This window comes from Bombina bombina, chromosome 7 (genome assembly GCF_027579735.1).
Source record: "Bombina bombina isolate aBomBom1 chromosome 7, aBomBom1.pri, whole genome shotgun sequence".
Classification (NCBI taxonomy): domain Eukaryota; kingdom Metazoa; phylum Chordata; class Amphibia; order Anura; family Bombinatoridae; genus Bombina; species Bombina bombina.
Window position 1 is genome coordinate 406,906,321 of NC_069505.1, and position 25,071 is coordinate 406,931,391.

A 25,071-nucleotide genomic window follows, 5' to 3' on the forward strand; every position below is an offset into this window, starting at 1 on the left:
TCTTTTCTCCATATATTATATATTTTTGCTAATGGAGAAATGTTGTGTTTAGGTCTCACATAAGAGTAGTATCTTAGGAGGAAAGGCACCTGGCTGGATACTACAGATATGATAGGTTGATAAGTTGCTATTTTCTTCTCCAGGCATGGGAAGGCACATTGGAAACCTTATAATCCAGTGCTAGAGAGACATGGGTTTGATCCTTGAGTTGGATTTTTAGTATGACATATAGCTTAGTCGACAGAGGTGACAGTCTTTTCACTTCTTTATACCTTAAAGCTTAAGGATATAATAGGTTTTCTTTCATATTCTTATTTTCTTTATTTGCACACAATTTTGATTATAGAGAGGTGAGATATTCTTCTCATATGGGCACATTTGTAATCCTCTCGTATGAGGAGATTACTTTAAATGTGCATGACATCGTGTTTTATTCCTACGTGACATATTGATATATCCTTAACGGCCCTAACAGGGTTAATCTCTGTTCCCTATTTTTGATATTTGGGCTATTCTTTATAATCTCTCCTGTTTTTGAGATGATTTATCTTAAGGTATGTGCCTTCTTGGGTTACTCTGTTACTTATATATATATTTTTCTTGGCGATTTTAGGACGCTAAGATTTTTGTTTCTGTCGCCTGATTCTTTGTAATAGGCGCAACTTTACAATATCTACATTAATTTGTGTCCATGTGCATAAAAAAGGACCATATTATAAGACATATTTTTGGAATCTCTCTTATATTGAGGTGATTCTTCTGTGTCTGTTCAGGACACTGATATGTTACCTTATTTTGGGTACAGGGGCACTATTTTATAATCCACTTATTGAAGTGATTCTTCTAATGTCCTTATCTTCATTTGGTCCTATGGATAATTTTCATATGTCTAGTGATCCTAGACATAGAATATTGGGCAATATTTTGCAATTTATTTCCCTATTTTTTTATCTCCCCATTCTTGGGGGACTTCACCAGTTTCTGGACAAACTTTTCCAGTTTGTTGCCCTCTCTTTTGCCTTTGCTACGGCTCCCAGTAATTTCAAAGGGGTTATAAGGGCTCTTCTGGTGGTGGTCAGATCTTAGGGAATAGCAGTGGCGCTTTTCCTGAATGATTTCTCGGTTCAGGCGTCATCTCTTCAACTAGCAAAATCTCATGCAGAGATGTTGTTGTCCTTTCTACGTTCCCTCAGATGGAAAATTAATCTGGACAAGAGTTCCCTTGTTCCAGCTACAAGTTTGTGTTTTTTAGGGACCATTATAAATTCCCTATCCCTGAAGATTTTTTTGACAGATGTCAGAAAATCCAAGTTTCTGGCTTTTTGCTTTTCTCTCCAGTCTACTTCTCGTCCATCTGTGGCTCAATGCAGGAGATGATTGGTCTGATGGTTGCTTCCAATGGACATCGTTCTCTTTGTTAAGTTCTATCTGAGACCTGCAACTGTGCATGCTCATTCCATGGAACGTAGACCATTCTGATTTTTTGCAGATGATAGATATGGATTTCCTAACTAGGGACTCTCTCTCGTGGTAGATTTCACAGGAAGACCTGGCTCTGGGTTCTTGCTTCCTGGGTGATGGGACTATGGATGCAAGCCTATATGGCTGGGGAATGGTTTGGGGCTCTCTTAATAGCTCAGTGCTTGTGGACTCGGGAGGAGTCTTCTTTCCCCATAAACATCTTGGAGTTGAGAGCTATCTTCAATGCCTTGGTAGCTTGGCCTCTCTTATCTTTAGTCCGGTTTATCAGATTCCAATCGGATAACATCACCTCAGAGGCTTACATCATCCACCAGGGAGGAACTCGGAGTTCCTTGGCTCTAAGGGAGGTGACTCGCATTCTGCAGTGGACGGAAGCTCACGATTGTCTCCTATCTGCCAACATTTTTCCAGGAGTGGACAACTGGGAGGCGGTTTTTATGAGTAGACAGACTTTTCAGCCCGGGGAGTGGGCTTTCCATCCAGAAGTGTTCTCTCAGATAACTCTCAGGTGGGGGTTCCTGAGTTGGATCTGATGGCGTCTTGTCAAAATGCGATAGTCCCAAAGTACGGTTCAAGGTCAAAAGATCCACAGGACGCTCTGAAAGATGCTCTAGTGGTTCCCTGGATTTTCTCGCTTACGTACCTGTTTCCTCCGTTTGTTTCCTTCCATGAATCATTGCTCGTATCAAACTGAGAGCATTGGTAATACTGATAGCTCCTGCATGGCCTCGCAGGATCTAGTTAGCAAATCTGATAAGGATATTATTCTCTACATCCTTAGAGGTTTCCTCTGAGGAAGGACCTTCTAATCAGGGTTCTTTCCTCCATCCAAACCTAAATTCTCTGAAGCTGACGGCTTGAAACTTGAATGCCTAGTTCCGTCTAGGCGTGGTTTTTCTGAAGCTGTCACCGATATTATGCTTCAGGCTCACAATCCTGTTAATCGCAAGACTTACCATAAGGTATGGCGTAAATATTTTTATTGGTGCAAATCTAAGGGTTTCTCCTGGAGCCAGGTAAGGATTCCCCTTATTTTATCTTTTCTTCAGGATAGCCTGGGGAAAGGTTGCCAGTCAGTACTCTGCTGGGTCTGATTTCTGCACTAACTATCCGTTTGCTCAAACGTCTGGCAGGCTTACCAGAGGTTCAAGCTTTTGTACAGGCCTTGGTAAGAATCAGGCCTGTGTTTAAAGCTTTTGCTCCTCGGAGCCTTAATCTAGTTTTTAAAGCTTTGCAGCAGGCTCAGTTTGAGCCGATGCATGTTGTTGATAAAGAATTGTTATCTTGGAAGGTTTTGTTTCTCCTTGCTATTTCTTCCGCTCGCAGAGTTTCTGAGCTTTCAACTCTTTAGTGTGATTCCCCATGTGTTATCTTTCATGCAGATAAGGCGGTCCTTCAAACTATATTGGGTTTTCTCCCTAAGGTGGTGTCGGATCGAAACATTGTTCAGGGAATTGTTGTTCCTTCTTTTTGTCCTAATCCTTCTTCTCATAAGGAAGGTCTTTTGCATAACTTGGATGTTGTGCATGCTCTAATATTTTATTTACTAGCCACTAAAGATTTTCGGCGATCTTCTGCACTGTTTGTTGTATTCTCTGCAAAACGTAAGGGTCAGAAGGCCACTTCTTCTTTTTCTCTCTGGTTGAGAAATTTGTTTCGTTTTGCTTATGAGACTGCTGGACAGCAGCCTCCTGAGACAATTACGGCTCCTTCCACTAGGGCTGTCTCCTTTTCTTGGGCTTTCAAAAAATGAAGCTTCTGTGGAACAGATTTGCAAGGCCGCTACAGGGTCCTCCTCTCTGCATACTTTTTCCAAATTCTACAAATTTGATACTTTTGCCTCGGCTGAGACCTCTTTTGGGAGAAAGGTTCTTCAAGTGGTGGTGCCTTCTGTTTAGGTCCTCCTGCCTTGTTCTCCCTCCCTGTTCATTCCGTGTCCTCTAGCTTGGGGGTATTGGTTTCCACTAGTAATTGGAATGACGTTGTGGACTCTCCATGTCATAGGAAAGAAAACAAAATTCATGCTTACCTGATAAATTTCTTTTTTTCCGGACACGGAGAGTCCACGACCCCGCCCTCTTTTTTGAATGATTCGGCAGTTTTTTTGAGTAAACCTCAGGCACCTTTTTCACCCTTGTGTTTTCTTCTTTTTCCATTTTCCTTCATCAGAATGACTGGGGATTATGGGTAAGGGAAGTTACACTTAACAGCTTTGCTGGGTTGCTCTTTGCCTCCTGCTGACCAGGAGTTGAATATCCCACTAGTAATTGGAATGACGTTGTGAACTCTCCATGTCCGGAAAGAAAGAAATGTATCAGGTAAGCATTAATTTTGTTTTTTTTTTCTTTCATGATTCAGATAGAGCAGCAATTTTAAGCAACTTTCTAATTTACTCTTATTATAAATTTTCTTCGTTCTCTTGCTACCTTATTTAAAAAGCAGGAATGTAAAGCTTAGGAGCCGGTCCATTTTTGGTTCAGAACCTAGGTTACGCTTGCTTATTGGTGGCTTAAAGGGACACTAAACCCCCCAAAAATCTGTCATTATTGAGATAGAGAAAACAATTTTAAACAACATTCCAATTAACTTCTATTATCTAATTTGCTTCATTCTTTAGATATCCTTTTTAGAAGAAATAGCAATGCACATGGGTGAGCCAATCACACAAGACATGTATGTGCAGCCACCAATCAGCAGCTACTAAGCCTATCTAGATATGCTTTTCAGCAAAGGATAACAGGAAAATGAAGCAAATTAGATAATAGAAGTAAATTAGAAGGTTGCTTAAAAATGCAAGCTCTTTCTAAATCCTGAAAGAAAAAATGGGGGTTTCATGTCCCTTTTAATGTATTATCACTAATGGAAAATGTCCCTTTAATGTATTATCACTAATGGAAAGCACCTGTCTGGTGTTAAAAGAGGAGGCTGGGTCTTCTCAGTTGCCCAGTGCACTGACCAGTTTGCTGGGGAGCTGAGGGTACCCAGCATGCTCTGGAGGTTTGAAGTATTGAACATTTGCCATTTTTTATTTTATTGTGCTTATATAGCCCATCCTGTGTAAATACTTTTTCTGGTTATATCATCAGCGCATTTACTTGACAATGTCCTGCTGGCATAAAGAATTACATAGCTGTGGCATTAATAGATGTTTAACTGTATTTTGATATAGGAGGACTGGTGTGTAGAGATAATTAGTTTCCGTGCGCATTTGACACTTGCAATGTTAAGAATGACACCAGCTAATAACTGCATCACAACAGTGATGTCACCAATTGCTAACAAAAAAAGCCCTGTTCTATCCTTTCATTTAAAGGGACAGTCTACTCCAGAATTTTTATAGTTTAAAAAGATAGATAAGTTTTGCAAAACCAACATGGTTATATAAATTAGCTTTTTATATCTGTGATTACCTTGTATCTAAGCCTCTGCAAACTGTTCCCTTATTTCAGTTCATTTAACAGACTTACATTTTAGCCAATCAATGTTGACTCCTTGGTAACTCCACGGGAGTGAACACAATGCTATTTGTATGGCACACATGAACTAGAGCGGTCTAGCTGTAAAAAAAACTGTCAAAATGCACTGAGATAAGAGGCGGGCTTAGAAATTAGCACATGTGCTTACCTAGGTTTAGCTTTCAACAAAGAATACCAAGAGAACAAAACAAATTTGACAATAAAAGTAAATTGAAATGTTTTTTAAAATGGAAGGCCTTTCTTAATCATGACAGTTTAAATTTGACTAGACTGTCCCTTTAATTCTACTATAGACAACTTAACAATATTTCCACACATCAGTTTAGTTTAATTTGTTTGATATGTTTTATATGATGTGCTTCATGCTGTGTTCTGGAAAGTAAAAGCTACAGATGTTACACCTCTTGAGATGTTTGTCAGTGTTTCTTGAGTGAAATTGTTATTCAGGTAGACAGCAGTATAGTCACTTACGGAAATCAGCAAAGTCTTTTTCTGTAATTTTCTTGATTTTGTTGAACCGTGCGTACAAATAGGCTGTCTCTTTAGGCAAAGGAGGCACTGACTCGATTTCAGTTTCTTCACAGTAGACTGATCCACTTAGGCACACACAGAGCAGACATGTTGGTAAATCTGGTATTGTAAAACAAATGATAGGAATAAACTGTTTAAGACCAGGAACAAACTGAACTTTTTAATGGTAAAATAGTATTATATCTGTTAGAAAGCGCAACTGCATGGAGATATTACTAAAATCAGTAATGATAATGCATTGGTATATATTATTATATTATATGAGTTGCTCTGATCACACATTGGTGTGCGCAGGGTGGGTATCCTTGTTTTGGACATATATGCCCATACAGATTAATACTGACGCGTATGTAAATAATATGCAGGCTAAATAATTACCCAGAGAGCAATTAAATCTTATCTGCTTGTTGAATGGTACCTATAATTAACTGGACATTAAACACTAAATAAATGCTAGATAGAATGTTGCTTTCAAATAAAAAAAATAGTTTGAGAATAATATGTAGATTGATTTTTTTAAAGTTTAATTAGTTGTTTAGTGACAAAATAAGTGTAAAGTTTTCTTGACTATAAAACAATCGGAGCTGCCATGTTGTAACTTAGGTTACCTTCTCTGCTGTGACCAATTAGGGACAGTTATAAATAGGTCACTAGAGTTTGCAGCCAATGGCTGTGTGAAATATAACAGTGTTGTGCACTTCCATTTCTAACAGGAACTGAAAAGCTCACAATTTCAGAAAGGAATTACAGGAAAAGGGGACAAAATAAATAATAAACGTATATTCCAAAGTTTTTTTTTATATATACAATTTATCATATTAAATTACCATGTCAAAGTGTTTAATGTCCCTTTAACTGTCCTGCGTCATTACAGCTTAAACTTTACATTGTCCAAAATAGTGTTATCTTGCCCTTAAAGGGACATTGTACACTAGATTTTTCTTTGCAAAAATGTTCTGTAGATGATCCATATATACAGCCCATCTGGGAGTGTTTTTGTAACAATGTATAATTTTGCTTATTTTTAAATAACATTGTGCTAGTTTTCAGACTCCTAATCAAGGCCCAAAGATGTAGACCCAGGTCTACAGACTCCTGCTGCTTCTGTTTATCTTTTCATATGCAGAGAGGGGGGGGGGGGGTGTCTGCTCTTCCTGATTTCCCAGCCCATTTCACTGGGTGTCCCAGCCTAATCTCATCAACAGTGCTAAACTGGGAAATTCTAAGTACTTATTAAAAAGGTTTTATACTGGATTTTTAGATCAGTATCTGTGCATATTTTTCTTTATAGTAGTGTCTATTACATGCAGTTATATGAACATTGGTGTACACTTTCCCTTTAAGGACAGGTCCATCCCCCAGAAATAGCCAGTGGCAAGACACAGAGGGTGATATGCCAGTCTATTTCAGCTGTAATGTATCAGGCTAAAGGTCAGGGCTTGATGACTTTGTTTCGCTGTACAAACCAGGTCAGACCGTTCTTACCTACATCCCCATCTTTAGCTTCTGCGGCTGCTTTTTCGTCATCTCTTTTAAACCTTCCTGGAGGTACCACTATAAGTCCATTCTCCTGCCGAAGAAAATGTAGTTTAACAGGTTGCACCATTGGAAAGTTTCACAGAACAAACTAATTCCGGCAATGTGTTTGGGTTGTATAGAATGCTGAGTGTTTAGCCTTATTAGTGGAATCACTGCTTTTAGTTACATGCGTATTTAAAACATGTCACTAATATTGTATTGATTTCAGTAAAGCTTTACATAAAAATCAACACCACACACAGGATAAGTAGAGGTAGTTACTAAGGTGATGAAATATATCCTGCTTGATAAAAAAAAAAAAGCTAGGAAGCATTCAGTATCAGTGAAATCAGTTTAATACACAATTAACTTACTACCAAAGATTCCCAAATCATTTAAAGGGACAGTAAAGTCAAAATTAAACTTTATTGTAGGGCTGCAACAACTAATCGGTAAGATTAATCATAAAAATAGTTGTCAAAGAATCTCATTATCAATTAGGTAGTCAGTCATTAGTTGGTTAATTGCACAGCACCAGCTGCTTCAATCCGATGAACTCCTGCACATGGTATTGTGCAAACATTTTTATTTATTATTATTTTTTCTATCCGATTAATCGGATGATTATTGTCCGATTAATCGGATAGAAAAAAGATTTAAAAAAAAAAATTAATTTTTTTTTGCACAATCTTAGTTGCAGTAGATCTTCAGATTAAAGCAGCTGGTGCTGTGCAACTGACCAACTAATCGCTGACCACCTAATTGATAATGGGATTTTTGACAACTATTTTTATGATCAAACGTACCGATTAGTTGTTGCAGTCCTACTTTATTAATTCAGATAGAGCAAATAATTTTAAACAACTTTCCAATTTACTTCTATTATCAAATTTGTTTTGTTCTCTTGATATCTTTTGTTTAGAGAAAAACGAGGTAGGCTTGTAGGAGCTTAGGAGTGTGCACGTGTCTATAGGCTGGCTTCCATTGAGCCGTTAAAAATGGAGCCGTAAGCTACCAAAGTGGCTGACAGTTAAAAGTAATTTACGGCTCTATTTTAGTACCAGGTTTCCATTCAAAAGGATAACTGATAAATGAGAGCAACAAGTCTCTGTAGAAGTGCGCAAATGATAGCAGAGTCAAGGAGTAGGCCAATTCAGAACGGAACAGGCAGCACTCTTAGAGGCGGTAGATGGACGTAGGATAACCTGTAGAAACAGATGAGAGAGGCGCCTCATGGGACAAGTATCGTCTAAAATACCCAGTCAGAGAGACAACAGACAAGTCCCACAACAGTATGGTACTCACAAAGGTGGCGGTACAAACGTGTACCAAAGCGGGCAGGACGGAACCAAAAAGTCACCCGTCAGACAAGCATGGACTCGGACCACCAGAACAGACGTCACTCCACGGACAGCGTCAGCGGGAAACCAGCAGAGGAGCCAATCAGACAGGCAGAATCACGGCAGTGGAAACTCCAAGGAAACCGTCAGGACAGGAAACCGGACAAGTCGCCAGCGGCAGACAAAAAAGCTATCAGGCAGGTGTGAGATACTCAAAAAGATTTGAGTATAAACAGATAAAAACATTTGTGAGTACCATACTGTTGTGGGACTTGTCTGTTGTATCTCTGACTGGGTATTTTAGACGATACTTGTCTCATGAGGCGCCTCTTCCATTCAAAAGGATAGCGTCTTGCGCGCAATCGCTCTTTTCGACCATACGTAAGTTTGCGCTACCAACTGATGTCGGATTCGACGAAAAGCGTGCCATAACAAGTGCATTACCATGGTAACCCGACCTCTGTTTATAATAACGGTTTGCGCCTGCGCTTTTTACCTGTGATCGCCTCTTGAGAGAAAGACACAGGAACTAGTTGCGCCGGTAGGAGTTTGGTGATCTTGAGAGTTGTTTGAGAGTTAGTGGAGAGTTTGATATTTTATATTCATATATTCTTATTGTAGGCCTTATATACTATTAGGAACACACACACACATCCATACATTAGTGAATTAACACACATTAGTTTATACACACAAACACACACTCATCTATACATTAGTTAACACACATTAGTTTATACACACAAACACACATTCATCCATACATTAGTTAATTAACACACATTAGTTTATACACACACTCACTCATCCATACATTAGTTAATTAACACACATTAGTTTATACACACACTCACTTATCCATACATTAGTTAATTAACGCACTTTAGTTTATACACACAAACACACATTCATCCATACATTAGTTAATTAAACACATTAGTTTATACACACAAACACACACACATCCATACATTAGTTAATTAACGTACATTAGTTTATACACACACACACTCATCCATACATTGGTTAATTAACGTACATTAGTTTATACACACACACACACACTCATCCATACATTAGTTAATTAACACACATTAGTTTATACACACACACACACACATTTTTATTTGATACAAACACATTTACATTTTTCTTTTATTTCATTAACCCCCCATATCCCCATCATCCTTTTTTGCCCCTTTAATTAACCCCCATCCCACTTCCCATATCCCCTTTAACTACTCTACCCTTAACCACTACATAACTTTATTTTCCTTTTATTCATTTATACATTTAGCCCTTTTTTGATTTACATCCCATATTTTTTTTTTTTCTAATCTCATATATTTTCTATTTTTTAATTTGTATTTATTTTTTCAATTGACTATTTAGTCTATCCCTTTTTTATTTACATCCCTTATTATTATGCTTTAATTTTGTTCTAATCCTATTTTTTTTTTTACTGTTTAGCCCATCCCTTTTTTCATTTACATCCCTTTGTTTAATTTTACCCCACATTTTTATTTTTATCTGCAGGGATATAGAAAAGAGATTGTTAAGGGTCTAGATAGGTTAGGTAGTTTTGTGGATATTTAATTTCGGGTTTAGTTAGATGAATTAGTGTAGGTAGGTAAGCTATGGACTTTAGTGTTAGGCTAGAGTTAGGGAGGAAGAAGAAAGGGATGGATAGGCCTAGTGGAGTTGGGAAGGGGGTGGCTATGGGGAAGAAGGTGGAGAGGGGGGATAGAGGTAGGGGGGAAATAGGGAGTAGTATGGGCAGGTCTAGGGGCCGAGGTTTGGGTGGAGGATTTGTCATTCCTCAAACCCTGGGAGAGGAGGGAAGGAGAGAGGGTGGGAGAGTGGAGGTGGGAGGAGAGAGGAGGAGAGAGGAGGAGTCAGCCTCAACTAGGCACACAAAGAAGAAGGAGAGTGGGGCAGACTGGCAAGTGGAGTAGGGCTGGTGGTAGTCTGTCACAGCCTGCAGGGACAGAGGAGGGAGAGAGGGCTGGTCCCCAGTCACAGGAGGGAGATTCTGTGTCTGCTGGCCCTTCAGATGTGAAGGGCAGGCTAAGAGAGGAGAGGTACTCCAAGGAGGAGAAGGAGGCTCTGGTTGAGGCCTACTTGGAGAGGGCACCTCAGCTGGAGAACCCTAACCGGAGGGCGAGTGTCGGGATAAGTTGTGGGAGGAGATACGAGTGGCAGTCAGCTGCTTATGACGCATTTGTTCTACTGCTAGCATAAAACATCAGTATCACGACTGCAGGAGGAAAACCAAGGAGAAGATGGCACAGCAGGCTAAATATGCACGTGGGACAGGTGGTGGTCCTAGTAAGCAGATTCATCTGAAGTCATGGGAAGAGATGCTCTCTAAATGTAATCTCTGGTGAAGCTGTCCTGGGATGCAAAGAGACAATGGACACATCAGTGCCAGCTGAAGAGGTCCATGAAGGTGAATATTAATTATCATATGTTATAAATGTTTTATTTGTAACAAATTATATGTTAACATCAGAAATATACATAGGCTTTGTGCTTGAAATATCAATGTAATCATGCACATGTGTAATACAGAATATAGAATGTTCCTATTTTACATATAGTTAGCATTCAATTGTTTTCAAGCACCAGTGGAAAACATACCTAGGTAGGTTGAGGACAAGTAATGTTTTACATGGTGCAAAGTCTGATTTGCACATTAACTTAAAGGGATAGTAAACCCATTTTCTCCTGTTAAGTGTGGTCAGTCCACGGGTCATCATTACTTCTGGGATATTATCTCCTCCCCTACAGGAAGTGCAAGAGGATTCACCCAGCAGAGCTGCTATATAGCTCCTCCCCTCTACGTCACCCCCAGTCATTCTCTTGCACCCAACGAATAGATAGGATGTGTGAGAGGACTGTGGTGATTTAATTAGTTTATTACCTTCAATCAAAAGTTTGTTATTTTATAATAGCACCGGAGTGTGTTATTCATTCTCTAGTAGAATTTGAAGAAGAATCTACCGGAGTTTTTTCTATGATTTTAGCCGGAGTAGTTAAGATCATATTGCTGTTTCTCGGCCATCTGAGGAGAGGTAAACTTCAGATCAGGGGACAGCGGGCAGATTAATCTGCAAAGAGGTATGTAGCAGTTTGTTATTTTCTGACATGGAATTGATGAGAAAATCCTGCCATACCGTTATAATGTAAACTCAGCCTTAAATGCAGTAGATGTAGCTGGTATCAGGCTGTCATGTATGTATATTTTACACTTCAGTATTCTGGGGAATGGTACTTCACTGGATTTATACTGTATGCATAGACTTAACCTAATTTGCAGGGACTTGCAATAGGTTTTAAATAACAATTAATTTATTGAGGTTAAACGTTTTTTTGCTGGCATGTAAAAACGTTTATTTCTTCTGTTATGTGTGATCAGTCCACGGGTCATCATTACTTCTGGGATATAACTCCTCCCCAACAGGAAATGCAAGAGGATTCACCCAGCAGAGCTGATATAGCTCCTCCCCTCTACGTCAGTCCCAGTCATTCTCTTGCACCCAACGACTAGATAGGATGTGTGAGAGGACTATGGTGATTATACTTAGTTTTTATGACTTCAATCAAAAGTTTGTTATTTTATAATAGCACCGGAGCGTGTTATTACTTCTCTGGCAGACTTTGAGGAAGAATCTACCAGAGTTTTTACTATGATTTTAACCGGAGTAGTTAAGATCATATTGCTGTTCTCGGCCATCTGAGGGAGGTAAAAGCTTCAGATCAGGGGACAGGGGCAGATGAATCTGCATTGAGGTATGTAGCAGTTTTTATTTTCTGAATGGAATTGATGAGAAAATCCTGCTATACCGTTATAATGACATGTATGTATACACTTCAGTATTCTGGGAATGGTACTTCACCGGAACTACTTTGTTAAAGGTCACTAATCTTTTTAATAAGTATTATATCATGTTAAACGTTTTTGCTGGAATGTAGAATCGTTTACACTGTTGAGGTACTGAGTAAATAAATGTTTGGGCTTTATTTTCCACTTGGCAGTAGTTTATTTTGAATTGTGACAGTTTCGTTTCTCTTCACTGCTGTGTGTGAGAGGGAGGGGCCGTTTTTGGCGCTCTTTGCTACGCATCAACAATTTCCAGTCAGCTATTATTTTTCCTGCATGATCCGGTTCATCTCTAACAGATCTCAGGGGTCTTCAAACTTCTTGAAGGGAGGTACATTCTCTCAGCAGAGCTGTGAGAACTTGTTATATTGACTGCGGATAAAGACGTTACTCAATAATTTTTATGTCAAATTTAGTTATGTTATCTTACTAATGGGAACAAAACCTTTGCTAAAAGTTGTGTTGTTTTAAAGTTGATGCTATAACTGTTCTCAGTTTTTTATCTCAACTGTCATTTAATCATTTAATCGTTTAAGTACCTCTTTGAGGCACAGTACGTTTTTGCTAAAAAAGATTATAACCAGGTTGCAAGTTATTGCTAGTGTGTTAAACATGTCTGACTCAGAGGATATCTGTGTCATTTGTTCCAATGCCAAGGTGGAGCCCAATAGAAATTTATGTACTAACTGTATTGATGCTACTTTGAATAAAAGTCAATCTGTACAATGTGAACAAATTTCACCAATCTGCGAGGGGAGAGTTATGCCGACTAACTCGCCTCACGCGGCAGTACCTGCATCTCCCGCCCGGGAGGTGCGTGATATTATGGCGCCTAGTACATCTGGGCGGCCATTGCAGATAACATTACAAGATATGGCTACTGTTATGACTGAAGTTTTGTCTAAATTACCTGAGCTAAGAGGCAAGCGTGATCACTCTGGGGTGAGAACAGAGTGCGCTGACAATACTAGGGCCATGTCTGATACTGCGTCACAGCTTGCAGAGCATGAGGACGGAGAGCTTCATTCTGTGGGTGACGGTTCTGATCCAAACAGATTGGATTCAGATATTTCAAATTTTAAATTTAAATTGGAGAACCTCCGTGTATTACTAGGGGAGGTCTTAGCAGCTCTCAATGATTGTAACACCGTTGCAATACCAGAGAAACTATGTAGGTTGGATAAATACTTTGCGGTACCGGCGAGTACTGACGTTTTTCCTATACCTAAGAGATTAACTGAAATTGTTACTAAGGAGTGGGATAGACCCGGTGTGCCGTTCTCACCCCCTCCAATATTTAGAAAGATGTTTCCAATAGACGCCACCACTCGGGACTTATGGCAAACGGTCCCTAAGGTGGAGGGAGCAGTTTCTACTCTAGCTAAGCGTACCACTATCCCGGTGGAGGATAGCTGTGCCTTTTCAGATCCAATGGATAAAAAATTGGAGGGTTACCTTAAGAAAATGTTTGTTCAACAAGGTTTTATTTTGCAACCCCTTGCATGTATCGCGCCGATTACGGCTGCGGCAGCATTTTGGATTGAGTCTCTGGAAGAGAACCTTAGTTCATATACGCTAGACGACATTATGGACAGGCTTAGAGTCCTTAAACTAGCTAATTCATTCATTTCGGAGGCCGTAGTACATTTAACCAAACTTACGGCTAAGAACTCAGGATTCGCCATACAGGCACGTAGGGCACTGTGGCTAAAATCCTGGTCAGCTGATGTTACTTCTAAGTCCAAATTACTTAATATACCTTTCAAGGGGCAGTCCTTATTTGGGCCCGGTTTGAAAGAAATTATCGCTGACATTACAGGAGGTAAGGGCCACGCCCTACCTCAAGACAAAGCCAAAGCTAAGGCTAGACAGTCTAATTTTCGTCCCTTTCGGAATTTCAAAACAGGAGCAGCATCAACCTCCACTGCACCAAAACAGGAAGGAGCTGTTGCTCGTTACAGGCAAGGCTGGAAGCCCAACCAGTCCTGGAACAAGGGCAAACAGGCCAGGAAACCTGCTGCTGCCCCAAAGACAGCATGAACCGAGAGCCCCCGATCCGGGACCGGATCTAGTGGGGGGCAGACTTTCTCTCTTCGCCCAGGCCTGGGCAAGAGATGTTCAGGATCCCTGGGCGCTAGAGATCATATCTCAGGGATACCTTCTAGACTTCAAATTATCTCCCCCAAGAGGGAGATTTCATCTGTCAAGATTGTCAACAAACCAGATAAAGAAGGAAGCGTTTCTACGCTGTGTACAAGATCTGTTATTAATGGGAGTGATCCATTCGGTTCCGCGGTCGGAACAAGGACAAGGGTTCTACTCAAACCTGTTTGTGGTTCCCAAAAAAGAGGGAACCTTCAGACCAATCTTAGATTTAAAGATTCTAAACAAATTCCTAAGAGTTCCATCATTCAAAATGGAAACTATTCGGACAATCTTGCCCATGATCCAAAAGGGTCAGTACATGACCACAGTAGATTTGAAAGATGCTTACCTTCACATACCGATCCACAAAGATCATCACCGGTATCTACGGTTTGCCTTCCTAGACAGGCACTACCAGTTTGTAGCTCTTCCATTCGGATTGGCTACGGCCCCAAGAATCTTCACAAAGATTCTAGGTGCCCTCCTGGCGGTACTAAGACCGCGAGGGATTTCGGTAGCTCCGTATCTAGACGACATTCTAATACAGGCTTCAAGCTTTCAAACTGCCAAGTCTCATACAGAGTTAGTTCTGGCATTTCTAAGGTCGCATGGATGGAAAGTGAACGAAAAGAAGAGTTCTCTTTTTCCTCTCACAAGAGTTCCATTCTTGGGGACTCTTATAGATTCTGTAGAAATGAAGATTTACCTGACAGAGGACAGGTTAACAAAACTTCAAGATGCATGCCGTGTCCTTCATTCCATTCAACACCCGTCAGTAGCTCAATGCATGGAGGTGATCGGCTTAATGGTAGCGGCAATGGACATAGTACCTTTTGCACGCCTACACCTCAGACCGCTGCAATTATGCATGCTAAGTCAGTGGAATGGGGATTACTCAGATTTGTCCCCTACTCTGAATCTGAATCAAGAGACCAGAAATTCTCTTCTATGGTGGCTTCATCGGCCACACCTGTCCAGGGGGATGCCATTCAGCAGGCCAGACTGGACAATTGTAACAACAGACGCCAGCCTACTAGGTTGGGGCGCTGTCTGGAATTCTCTGAAGGCTCAGGGATTATGGAATCAGGAGGAGAGTCTCCTTCCAATAAACATTCTGGAATTGAGAGCAGTTCTCAATGCCCTTCTGGCTTGGCCCCAATTAACGACTCGGGGGTTCATCAGGTTTCAGTCGGACAATATCACGACTGTAGCTTACATCAACCATCAGGGAGGGACAAAAAGCTCCCTAGCAATGATGGAAGTATCAAAGATAATTCGATGGGCAGAGTCTCACTCTTGCCACCTGTCAGCAATCCACATCCCGGGAGTGGAGAACTGGGAGGCGGATTTCTTGAGTCGCCAGACTTTTCATCCGGGGGAGTGGGAACTTCATCCGGAGGTCTTTGCCCAAATACTTCGACGTTGGGGCAAACCAGAGATAGATCTCATGGCGTCTCGCCAGAACGCCAAACTTCCTCACTACGGGTCCAGATCCAGGGATCCGGGTGCGGTTCTGATAGATGCCTTGACAGCACCTTGGAACTTCGGGATGGCTTATGTGTTTCCACCCTTCCCGCTGCTTCCTCGATTGATTGCCAAAATCAAACAGGAGAGAGCATCAGTGATTCTAATAGCACCTGCATGGCCACGCAGGACTTGGTATGCAGATCTAGTGGACATGTCATCCTGTCCACCTTGGTCTCTACCTCTAAGACAGGACCTTCTGATACAGGGTCCGTTCAAACATCAAAATCTAACTTCTCTGAAACTGACTGCTTGGAAATTGAACGCTTGATTTTATCAAAACGTGGGTTTTCTGAGTCGGTTATTGATACCCTGATACAGGCTAGGAAGCCTGTTACCAGAAAGATTTACCATAAAATATGGCGTAAATACCTATACTGGTGTGAATCCAAACGTTACTCCTGGAGTAAGGTTAGGATCTCTAGGATCTTGTCCTTTCTACAAGAGGGCTTAGAAAAGGGTTTATCGGCTAGTTCATTAAAGGGACAGATTTCAGCTCTGTCCATCTTGTTACACAGGCGTCTGTCAGAAAATCCAGACGTCCAGGCCTTTTGTCAGGCTTTAGCTAGGATCAAGCCTGTGTTTAAAGCTGTTGCTCCACCATGGAGTTTAAACTTAGTTCTTAACGTTTTACAGGGGGTTCCGTTTGAACCCCTTCATTCCATTGATATAAAATTGTTATCTTGGAAAGTTCTGTTTTTAATGGCTATTTCCTCGGCTCGAAGAGTCTCTGAGTTATCAGCATTACATTGTGATTCTCCTTATCTGATTTTTCACTCAGACAAGGTAGTTCTGCGTACTAAACCTGGGTTCTTACCTAAGGTAGTTACTAACAGGAATATCAATCAAGAGATTGTTGTTCCATCCTTGTGTCCAAATCCTTCTTCAAAGAAGGAACGTCTTCTACACAATCTGGATGTAGTTCGTGCCCTCAAGTTCTACTTGCAGGCAACTAAAGAGTTTCGTCAAACTTCTTCCCTGTTTGTCGTTTATTCTGGACAGAGGAGAGGTCAAAAAGCTTCTGCTACCTCTCTCTCTTTTTGGCTTCGTAACATAATACGTTTAGCCTATGAGACTGCTGGACAGCAGCCTCCTGAAAGAATTACAGCTCATTCCACTAGAGCTGTGGCTTCCACTTGGGCCTTTAAGAATGAGGCCTCTGTTGAACAGATTTGCAAGGCTGCAACTTGGTCTTCGCTGCATACTTTTTCCAAATTTTACAAATTTGACACTTTTGCTTCTTCGGAGGCTATTTTTGGGAGAAAGGTTCTTCAGGCAGTGGTTCCTTCTGTATAATGAGCCTGCCTATCCCTCCCGTCATCCGTGTACTTTTGCTTTGGTATTGGTATCCCAGAAGTAATGATGACCCGTGGACTGATCACACATAACAGAAGAAAACATAATTTATGCTTACCTGATAAATTCCTTTCTTCTGTTGTGTGATCAGTCCACGGCCCGCCCTGTTTTTAAGGCAGGTAAATATCTTTTAAATTATACTCCAGTCACCACTTCACCCTTGGTTACTCCTTTCTCGTTGATTCTTGGTCGAATGACTGGGACTGACGTAGAGGGGAGGAGCTATATCAGCTCTGCTGGGTGAATCCTCTTGCATTTCCTGTTGGGGAGGAGTTATATCCCAGAAGTAATGATGACCCGTGGACTGATCACACAACAGAAGAAAGGAATTTATCAGGTAAGCATAAATTATGTTTTCTCTGAGGTACTGGGTGAAAAAATGTTTTGGGCACTATTTTTTCCACTTGGCAATAGTTTTTGTTTAAATTAAAGCAGTTCACTGATCTCTCTCACTGTTATGTGTGAGGGGGAGGGGCCATTTTTGGCGCTTTTACTACGCATCAAAAAACTCAGTCAGAGGTTCATTTTCTTCCTGCATGATCCGGTTCATCTCTACAGAACTCAGGGATCTCCAAAGCCTTTTTTTGAGGGAGGTAATCATCACAGCAGAGCTGTGAAGATTGTAGTTGACTGTGATAAAAAACGTTTATTTGTGTATTTTTTTTTACTGCTGCCTGGGTTAGTTATCCTTTGCTAATGGGAACAATCCTTTGCTAAAATTGTATATTTCTGACAAAGATTGATGCTATAACTTAATTATTTTCAACTGTCATAATTTTTTCTGTGCTTCTTATAGGCACAGTTCGTTTTCATATTATTGTAAATTACTTGAAAAAGCATTTCCAAGTTGCTAGTTAATTGCTAGTGTGTTAAACATGTCTGATTCAGAGGAAGATACATGTGCTATATGTGCTAATGCCAAAGTGGAGCCCAATAAAAGTTTATGTACTAACTGTATTGATGCTACTTTAAATAAAAGTCAATCTGTACAAATTGAACATATTTCACCAGACAACGAGGGGAGAGTTATGCCGACTAACTCGCCTCACGTGTCAGTACCTGCATCTCCCGCTCGGGAGGTGCGTGATATTGTAGCGCCGAGTACATCTGGGCGGCCATTTCAAATCACATTACAGGATATGGCTACTGTTATGACTGAAGTTTTGGCTAAATTACCAGAACTTAGAGGCAAGCGTGATCACTCTGGGGTGAGAACAGAGTGCGCTGATAATATTAGGGCCATGTCAGACACTGCGTCACAGGCGGCAGAACATGAGGACGGAGAACTTAATTCTGTGGGTGACGGTTCTGATCCAAATAGATTGGATTCAGATATTTCAAATTTTAAATTTAAGCTGGAAAACCTCCGTGTATTACTAGGGGAGGTGTTAGCGGCTCTGAATGATTGTAACACAGTTGCAATACCAGAGAAAATGTGTAGGTTGGATAAATATTTTGCGGTACCGGCGAGTACTGATGTTTTTCCTATACCTAAGAGACTTACTGAAATTGTTACTAAGGAGTGGGATAGGCCCAGTGTGCCGTTCTCACCCCCTCCGATATTTAGAAAAATGTTTCCAATAGACGCCACCACACGGGACTTATAGCAAACGGTTCCTAAGGTGGAGGGAGCAGTTTCTACTTTAGCTAAGCGTACCACTATCCCGGTGGAGGATAGCTGTGCCTTTTCAGATCCAATGGATAAAAAATTAGAGGGTTACCTTAAGAAAATGTTTGTTCAACAGGGTTTTATATTGCAACCTCTTGCATGTATTGCGCCTGTCACGGCTGCAGCAGCATTTTGGTTTGAGTCTCTGGAAGAGACACTTCAATCATCTACACTAGATGAGATTACAGACAAACTTAAAGCCCTTAAGTTAGCTAACTCATTTATTTCAGATGCCGTAGTACATTTAACTAAACTTACGGCTAAGAATTCCGGATTTGCCATTCAGGCACGCAGAGCACTGTGGCTAAAATCCTGGTCAGCTGATGTTACTTCTAAATCTAAATTGCTTAATATACCTTTCAAAGGGCAAACCTTATTCGGGCCCGGGTTGAAGGAGATTATCGCTGACATTACAGGAGGTAAAGGCCATGCCCTGCCTCAGGACAAAGCCAAACCTAGGGCTAGACAGTCTAATTTTCGTTCCTTTCGTAATTTCAAAGCAGGAACAGCATCAACCTCCTCTGCACCAAAACAGGAAGGAGCTGTTGCTCGCTACAGACAAGGCTGGAAACCTAACCAGTCCTGGAACAAGGGCAAGCAGGCCAGGAAACCTGCTGCTGCCCCTAAGACAGCATGAATCGAGGGCCCCCGATCCGGGACCGGATCTAGTAGGGGCCAGACTTTCTCTCTTCGCCCAGGCTTGGGCAAGAGATGTTCAGGATCCCTGGGCGTTAGAGATCATATCTCAGGGATACCTTCTGGACTTCAAATCCTCTCCCCCAAGAGGGAGATTTCATCTGTCAAGGTTATCAACAAACCAAATAAAGAAAGAAGCGTTCCTACGCTGCGTACAAGATCTTTTATTAATGGGAGTGATCCATCCAGTTCCGCGGTCGGAACAAGGACAAGGGTTTTACTCAAATCTGTTTGTAGTTCCCAAAAAAGAGGGAACTTTCAGGCCAATCTTGGATTTAAAGATCCTAAACAAATTCCTAAGAGTTCCATCGTTCAAGATGGAAACGATTCGAACAATTTTGCCCATGATCCAAGAGGGTCAGTACATGACCACAGTGGATTTAAAGGATGCTTACCTTCACATACCGATTCACAGAAATCATTACCGGTATCTAAGGTTTGCCTTTCTAGACAGGCATTACCAGTTTGTAGCTCTTCCATTCGGACTGGCTACGGCTCCAAGAATCTTCACAAAGGTTCTGGGTACTCTTCTGGCGGTACTAAGACCGCGAGGAATTTCTGTAGCTCCGTACCTAGACGACATTCTGATTCAAGCTTTCAAACTGCCAAGTCTCATACAGAGTTAGTACTGGCATTTCTAAGGTCGCATGGATGGAAGGTGAACGAAAAGAAGAGTTCTCTCTTTCCACTCACAAGAGTTCCCTTCTTGGGGACTCTGATAGATTCTGTAGAAATGAAGATTTACCTGACAGAAGACAGGTTAACAAAGCTTCAAAATGCATGCCGTGTCCTTCATTCCATTCAACACCCGTCAGTAGCTCAATGCATGGAGGTGATCGGCTTAATGGTAGCGGCAATGGACGTAGTACCTTTTGCACGCCTACATCTCAGACCGCTGCAATTGTGCATGCTAAGTCAGTGGAATGGGGATTACTCAGATTTGTCCCCCACTCTGAATCTGAATCAAGAGACCAGAAATTCTCTTCTATGGTGGCTTTATCGGCCACACCTGTCCAGGGGGATGCCATTCAGCAGGCCAGACTGGACAATTGTAACAACAGACGCCAGCCTACTAGGTTGGGGCGCTGTCTGGAATTCTCTGAAGGCTCAGGGACTATGGAATCAGGAGGAGAGTCTCCTTCCAATAAACATTCTGGAATTGAGAGCAGTTCTCAATGCCCTTCTGGCTTGGCCCCAGTTAACAACTCGGGGGTTCATCAGGTTTCAGTCGGACAACATCACGACTGTAGCTTACATCAACCATCAGGGAGGGACAAGAAGCTCCCTAGCAATGATGGAAGTATCAAAGATAATTCGCTGGGCAGAGTCTCACTCTTGCCACCTGTCTGCAATCCACATCCCGGGAGTGGAGAACTGGGAGGCGGATTTCTTAAGTCGTCAGACTTTTCATCCGGGGGAGTGGGAACTTCATCCGGAGGTCTTTGCCCCGATACTTCGACGTTGGGGCAAACCAGAGATAGATCTCATGGCGTCTCGTCAGAACGCCAAGCTTCCTCGCTACGGGTCCAGATCCAGGGATCCGGGAGCGGTTCTGATAGATGCTTTGACAGCACCTTGGACCTTCGGGATGGCTTATGTGTTTCCACCTTTCCCGATGCTTCCTCGATTGATTGCCAGAATCAAACAGGAGAGAGCATCAGTGATTCTAATAGCACCTGCATGGCCACGCAGGACTTGGTATGCAGATCTAGTGGACATGTCATCCTGTCCGCCTTGGACTCTACCTCTGAAACAGGACCTTCTGATCCAGGGTCCATTCAAACATCAAAATCTAACTTCTCTGAAGCTGACTGCTTGGAAATTGAACGCTTGATTTTATCAAAACGTGGGTTTTCTGAGCCAGTTATTGATACCTTAATACAGGCTAGGAAGCCTGTTACCAGAAGGATTTACCATCAAATATGGCGTAAATACTTATATTGGTGCGAATCCAAGAGTTACTCATGGAGTAAGGTTAGGATTCCAAGGATATTGTCTTTTCTACAAGAAGGTTTAGAAAAGGGGTTATCCGCTAGTTCTTTAAAGGGACAGATTTCAGCTCTGTCCATTCTTTTACACAAACGTCTGTCAGAAGTTCCGGACGTTCAAGCTTTTTGTCAGGCTTTAGCTAGGATCAAGCCTGTGTTTAAAACTGTTGCTCCGCCATGGAGTTTGAACTTAGTTCTTAATGTTTTACAGGGTGTTCCGTTTGAACCCCTTCATTCCATTGATATCAAGTTGTTATCTTGGAAAGTTCTGTTTTTAATAGCTATTTCCTCGGCTCGAAGAGTCTCTGAGTTATCTGCCTTACATTGTGATTCTCCTTATCTGATTTTTCATTCAGACAAGGTAGTTCTGCGTACTAAACCTGGGTTCCTACCTAAGGTGGTCACTAACAGGAATATCAATCAAGAGATTGTTGTTCCATCTTTGTGTCCTAATCCTTCCTCGAAGAAGGAACGTCTGCTACACAATCTAGATGTAGTCCGTGCCCTGAAATTTTATCTACAGGCAACTAAGGAGTTTCGTCAAACGTCTTCCCTGTTTGTCGTTTATTCTGACCAGAGGAGAGGTCAAAAAGCTTCGGCTACCTCTCTGTCTTTTTGGCTTCGTAGCATAATACGATTAGCCTATGAGACTGCTGGACAGCAGCCTCCTGAAAGAATTACAGCTCATTCTACTAGAGCTGTGGCTTCCACTTGGGCCTTTAAGAATGAGGCTTCTGTTGAACAGATTTGCAAGGCTGCAACTTGGTCTTCTCTTCATACTTTTTCCAAATTTTACAAATTTGACACTTTTGCTTCTTCGGAGGCTGTTTTTGGGAGAAAGGTTCTTCAGGCAGTGGTTCCCTCCGTATAAAGAGCCTGCCTGTCCCTCCCGTCATCCGTGTACTTTTGCTTTGGTATTGGTATCCCAGAAGTAATGATGACCCGTGGACTGACCACACTTAACAGGAGAAAACAAAATTTATGCTTACCTGATAAATTCATTTCTCCTGTAGTGTGGTCAGTCCACGGCCCGCCCTGTTTTTTATGGCAGGCTAAAAAATTTTTTGGATTATACTCCAGTCACCACTACACCCTTGGGCTTCTCCTTTCTCGTTGGTCCTTTGGTCGAATGACTGGAGGTGACGTAGAGGGGAGGAGCTATATAGCAGCTCTGCTGGGTGAATCCTCTTGCACTTCCTGTAGGGGAGGAGATAATATCCCAGAAGTAATGATGACCCGTGGACTGACCACACTACAGGAGAAATGAATTTATCAGGTAAGCATAAATTTTGTTTTTTTTCTTTCATGATTCAGATAGAGAAGCAATTTTAAGCAACTTTCTAATTTACTCCTATTATCAATATTTATTTGTTCTCTTGGTATCTTTATTTGAAAAGTATAACTGTAAGCTAAGGAGCCTGCACATTTTTGGTTCAGAACTCTGGCTATCGCTTGTGTTGGTGGCTACATTTAGCCACCCAATAAGCAAGAGCAACCCAGGTTTTGAACCAAAAATGGTCCGGCTCTTAAGCGTTACATTCTTGCTTTTTAAATAAAGATACCAAGAGAAGGAATAAAATATGTTAATAGGAGTAAATTAGAAAGTGGCCTAAAATTGCATGCTCTGTCTGAATCATGAAAGTTCAATTTTGAATTTACTGCCCCTTTAAGTGCATCTTAACAACATAGTTGTAGTGGATACATTCATCATGATTTCTGTAGTGGCTATCTGCTCAAACAAGCAAGGGTATAGATTTTAATTATTTCTATCTATATCATATATATTGTATGAACTATGTGTAATACAAAGAGTCGCTTGGAGGCACAATCTTCAAATATACACCTCTGGTTATTATATATATATATATATATATATATATATATTTGATTTTCAAATGTAATATGTTTCATCAGATTAATTAATCACAACAATTTATGTTTCAGAATCGGAACATGAGTATGAGTCCTTATGTTGATGTTCCAGAATTCAGTGAGGAGGAGGGGGGTGTGATTGACTCTGGATACTCCTATCTCAGAATGCTGTAAGGGGATGAGCAACAGCCACTGGCCTATGGGGTTGAAAATGTTTCTGCCACATCCCCATATTCATCTGTGAGGACATATCATCAGATGCATCCTTCACCACCACAGCATCAGATGCATCCTTCACCACCACAGCATCAGGTGCATCCTCAACCACCACAGTATTAGATGCATCCTCAACCACCACAGCATCAGATGCATCCTCAACCACCACAGCATCAGATGCATCCTCAACCACCACAGCATCAGATGCATCCTCAACCACCACAGCATCAGATGCATCCTCAACCACCACAGCATCAGATGCATCCTCAACCACCACAGCATCAGATGCATCCTCAACCACCACAGCATCAGATGCATCCTCAACCACCACAGCATCAGATGCATCCTTCACCACCACAGCATCAGATGCATCCTTCACCACCACAGCATCAGATGCATCCTTCACCACCACAGCATCAGATGCATCCTTCACCACCTCAGTATCAGATGCATCCTTCACCACCTCAGTATCAGATGCATCCTTCACCACCACAGCATCAGATGCATCCTCTACCACTACAGCATCAGGTGCATCCTCTACCACCACAGCATCAGGTGCATCCTCTACCACCACAGCATCAGATGCATCCTCTACCACCACAGCATCAGATGCATCCTCAACCACCACAGCATCAGATGCATACTTCAGCATCAGATGCATTCTCAACCACCACAGCATCAGATGCATCCTTCACCACCTGTCCGACTACCCCTGCTTGGGTTGTATACCTTTAAGGACCTTTCTCCAATCACATTGTCACACCCCCTATATAACAGCTGTTCCATCATTAGACTATGCTTAGTATTTTGTTTAACTACTTTGAAGTGGTACAACCTCCACCACCACAGCATCAGATGCATCCTCAACCACCACAGCATCAGATGCATCCTCAACCACCACAGCATCAGATGCATCCTTCACCACCACAGCATCAGATGCATCCTCAACCACCACAGCATCAGATGCAGCCTCAACCACCACAGCATCAGATCCAGCCTCAACCACCACAGCATCAGATGCAGCCTCAACCACCACAGCATCAGATGCAGCCTCAACCACCACAGCATCAGATGCAGCCTCAACCACCACAGCATCAGATGCAGCCTTAACCACCACAGCATCAGATGCAGCCTCAACCACCACAGCATCAGATGCAGCCTCAACCACCACAGCATCAGATGCAGCCTCAACCACCACAGCATCAGATGCAGCCTCAACCACCACAGCATCAGATGCATCCTCAACCACCACAGCATCAGATGCAGCCTCAACCACCACAGCATCAGATGCAGCCTCAACCACCACAGCATCAGATGCAGCCTCAACCACCACAGCATCAGATGCAGCCTCAATCACCACAGCATCAGATGCAGC

The 25,071-nt window shown here is 41.8% G+C and overlaps 1 protein-coding gene across 1 annotated transcript in view; it reads right to left on the reverse strand.

Annotated features, from left to right (window-relative positions):
• The window catches only part of OGN (osteoglycin), a 51,822-nt gene that overhangs the window by 18,065 nt on the left and 8,686 nt on the right, over nt 1-25,071 (reverse strand). Inside the window, exons 3-4 of the mRNA XM_053721189.1 lie at nt 6,975-7,059; nt 5,430-5,588 (exon numbers count right to left, since the gene is read on the reverse strand). Of these exons, the coding sequence (XP_053577164.1) occupies nt 5,430-5,588; nt 6,975-7,059 (244 nt within the window). The remainder of the gene's footprint in view (nt 1-5,429; nt 5,589-6,974; nt 7,060-25,071) is intronic.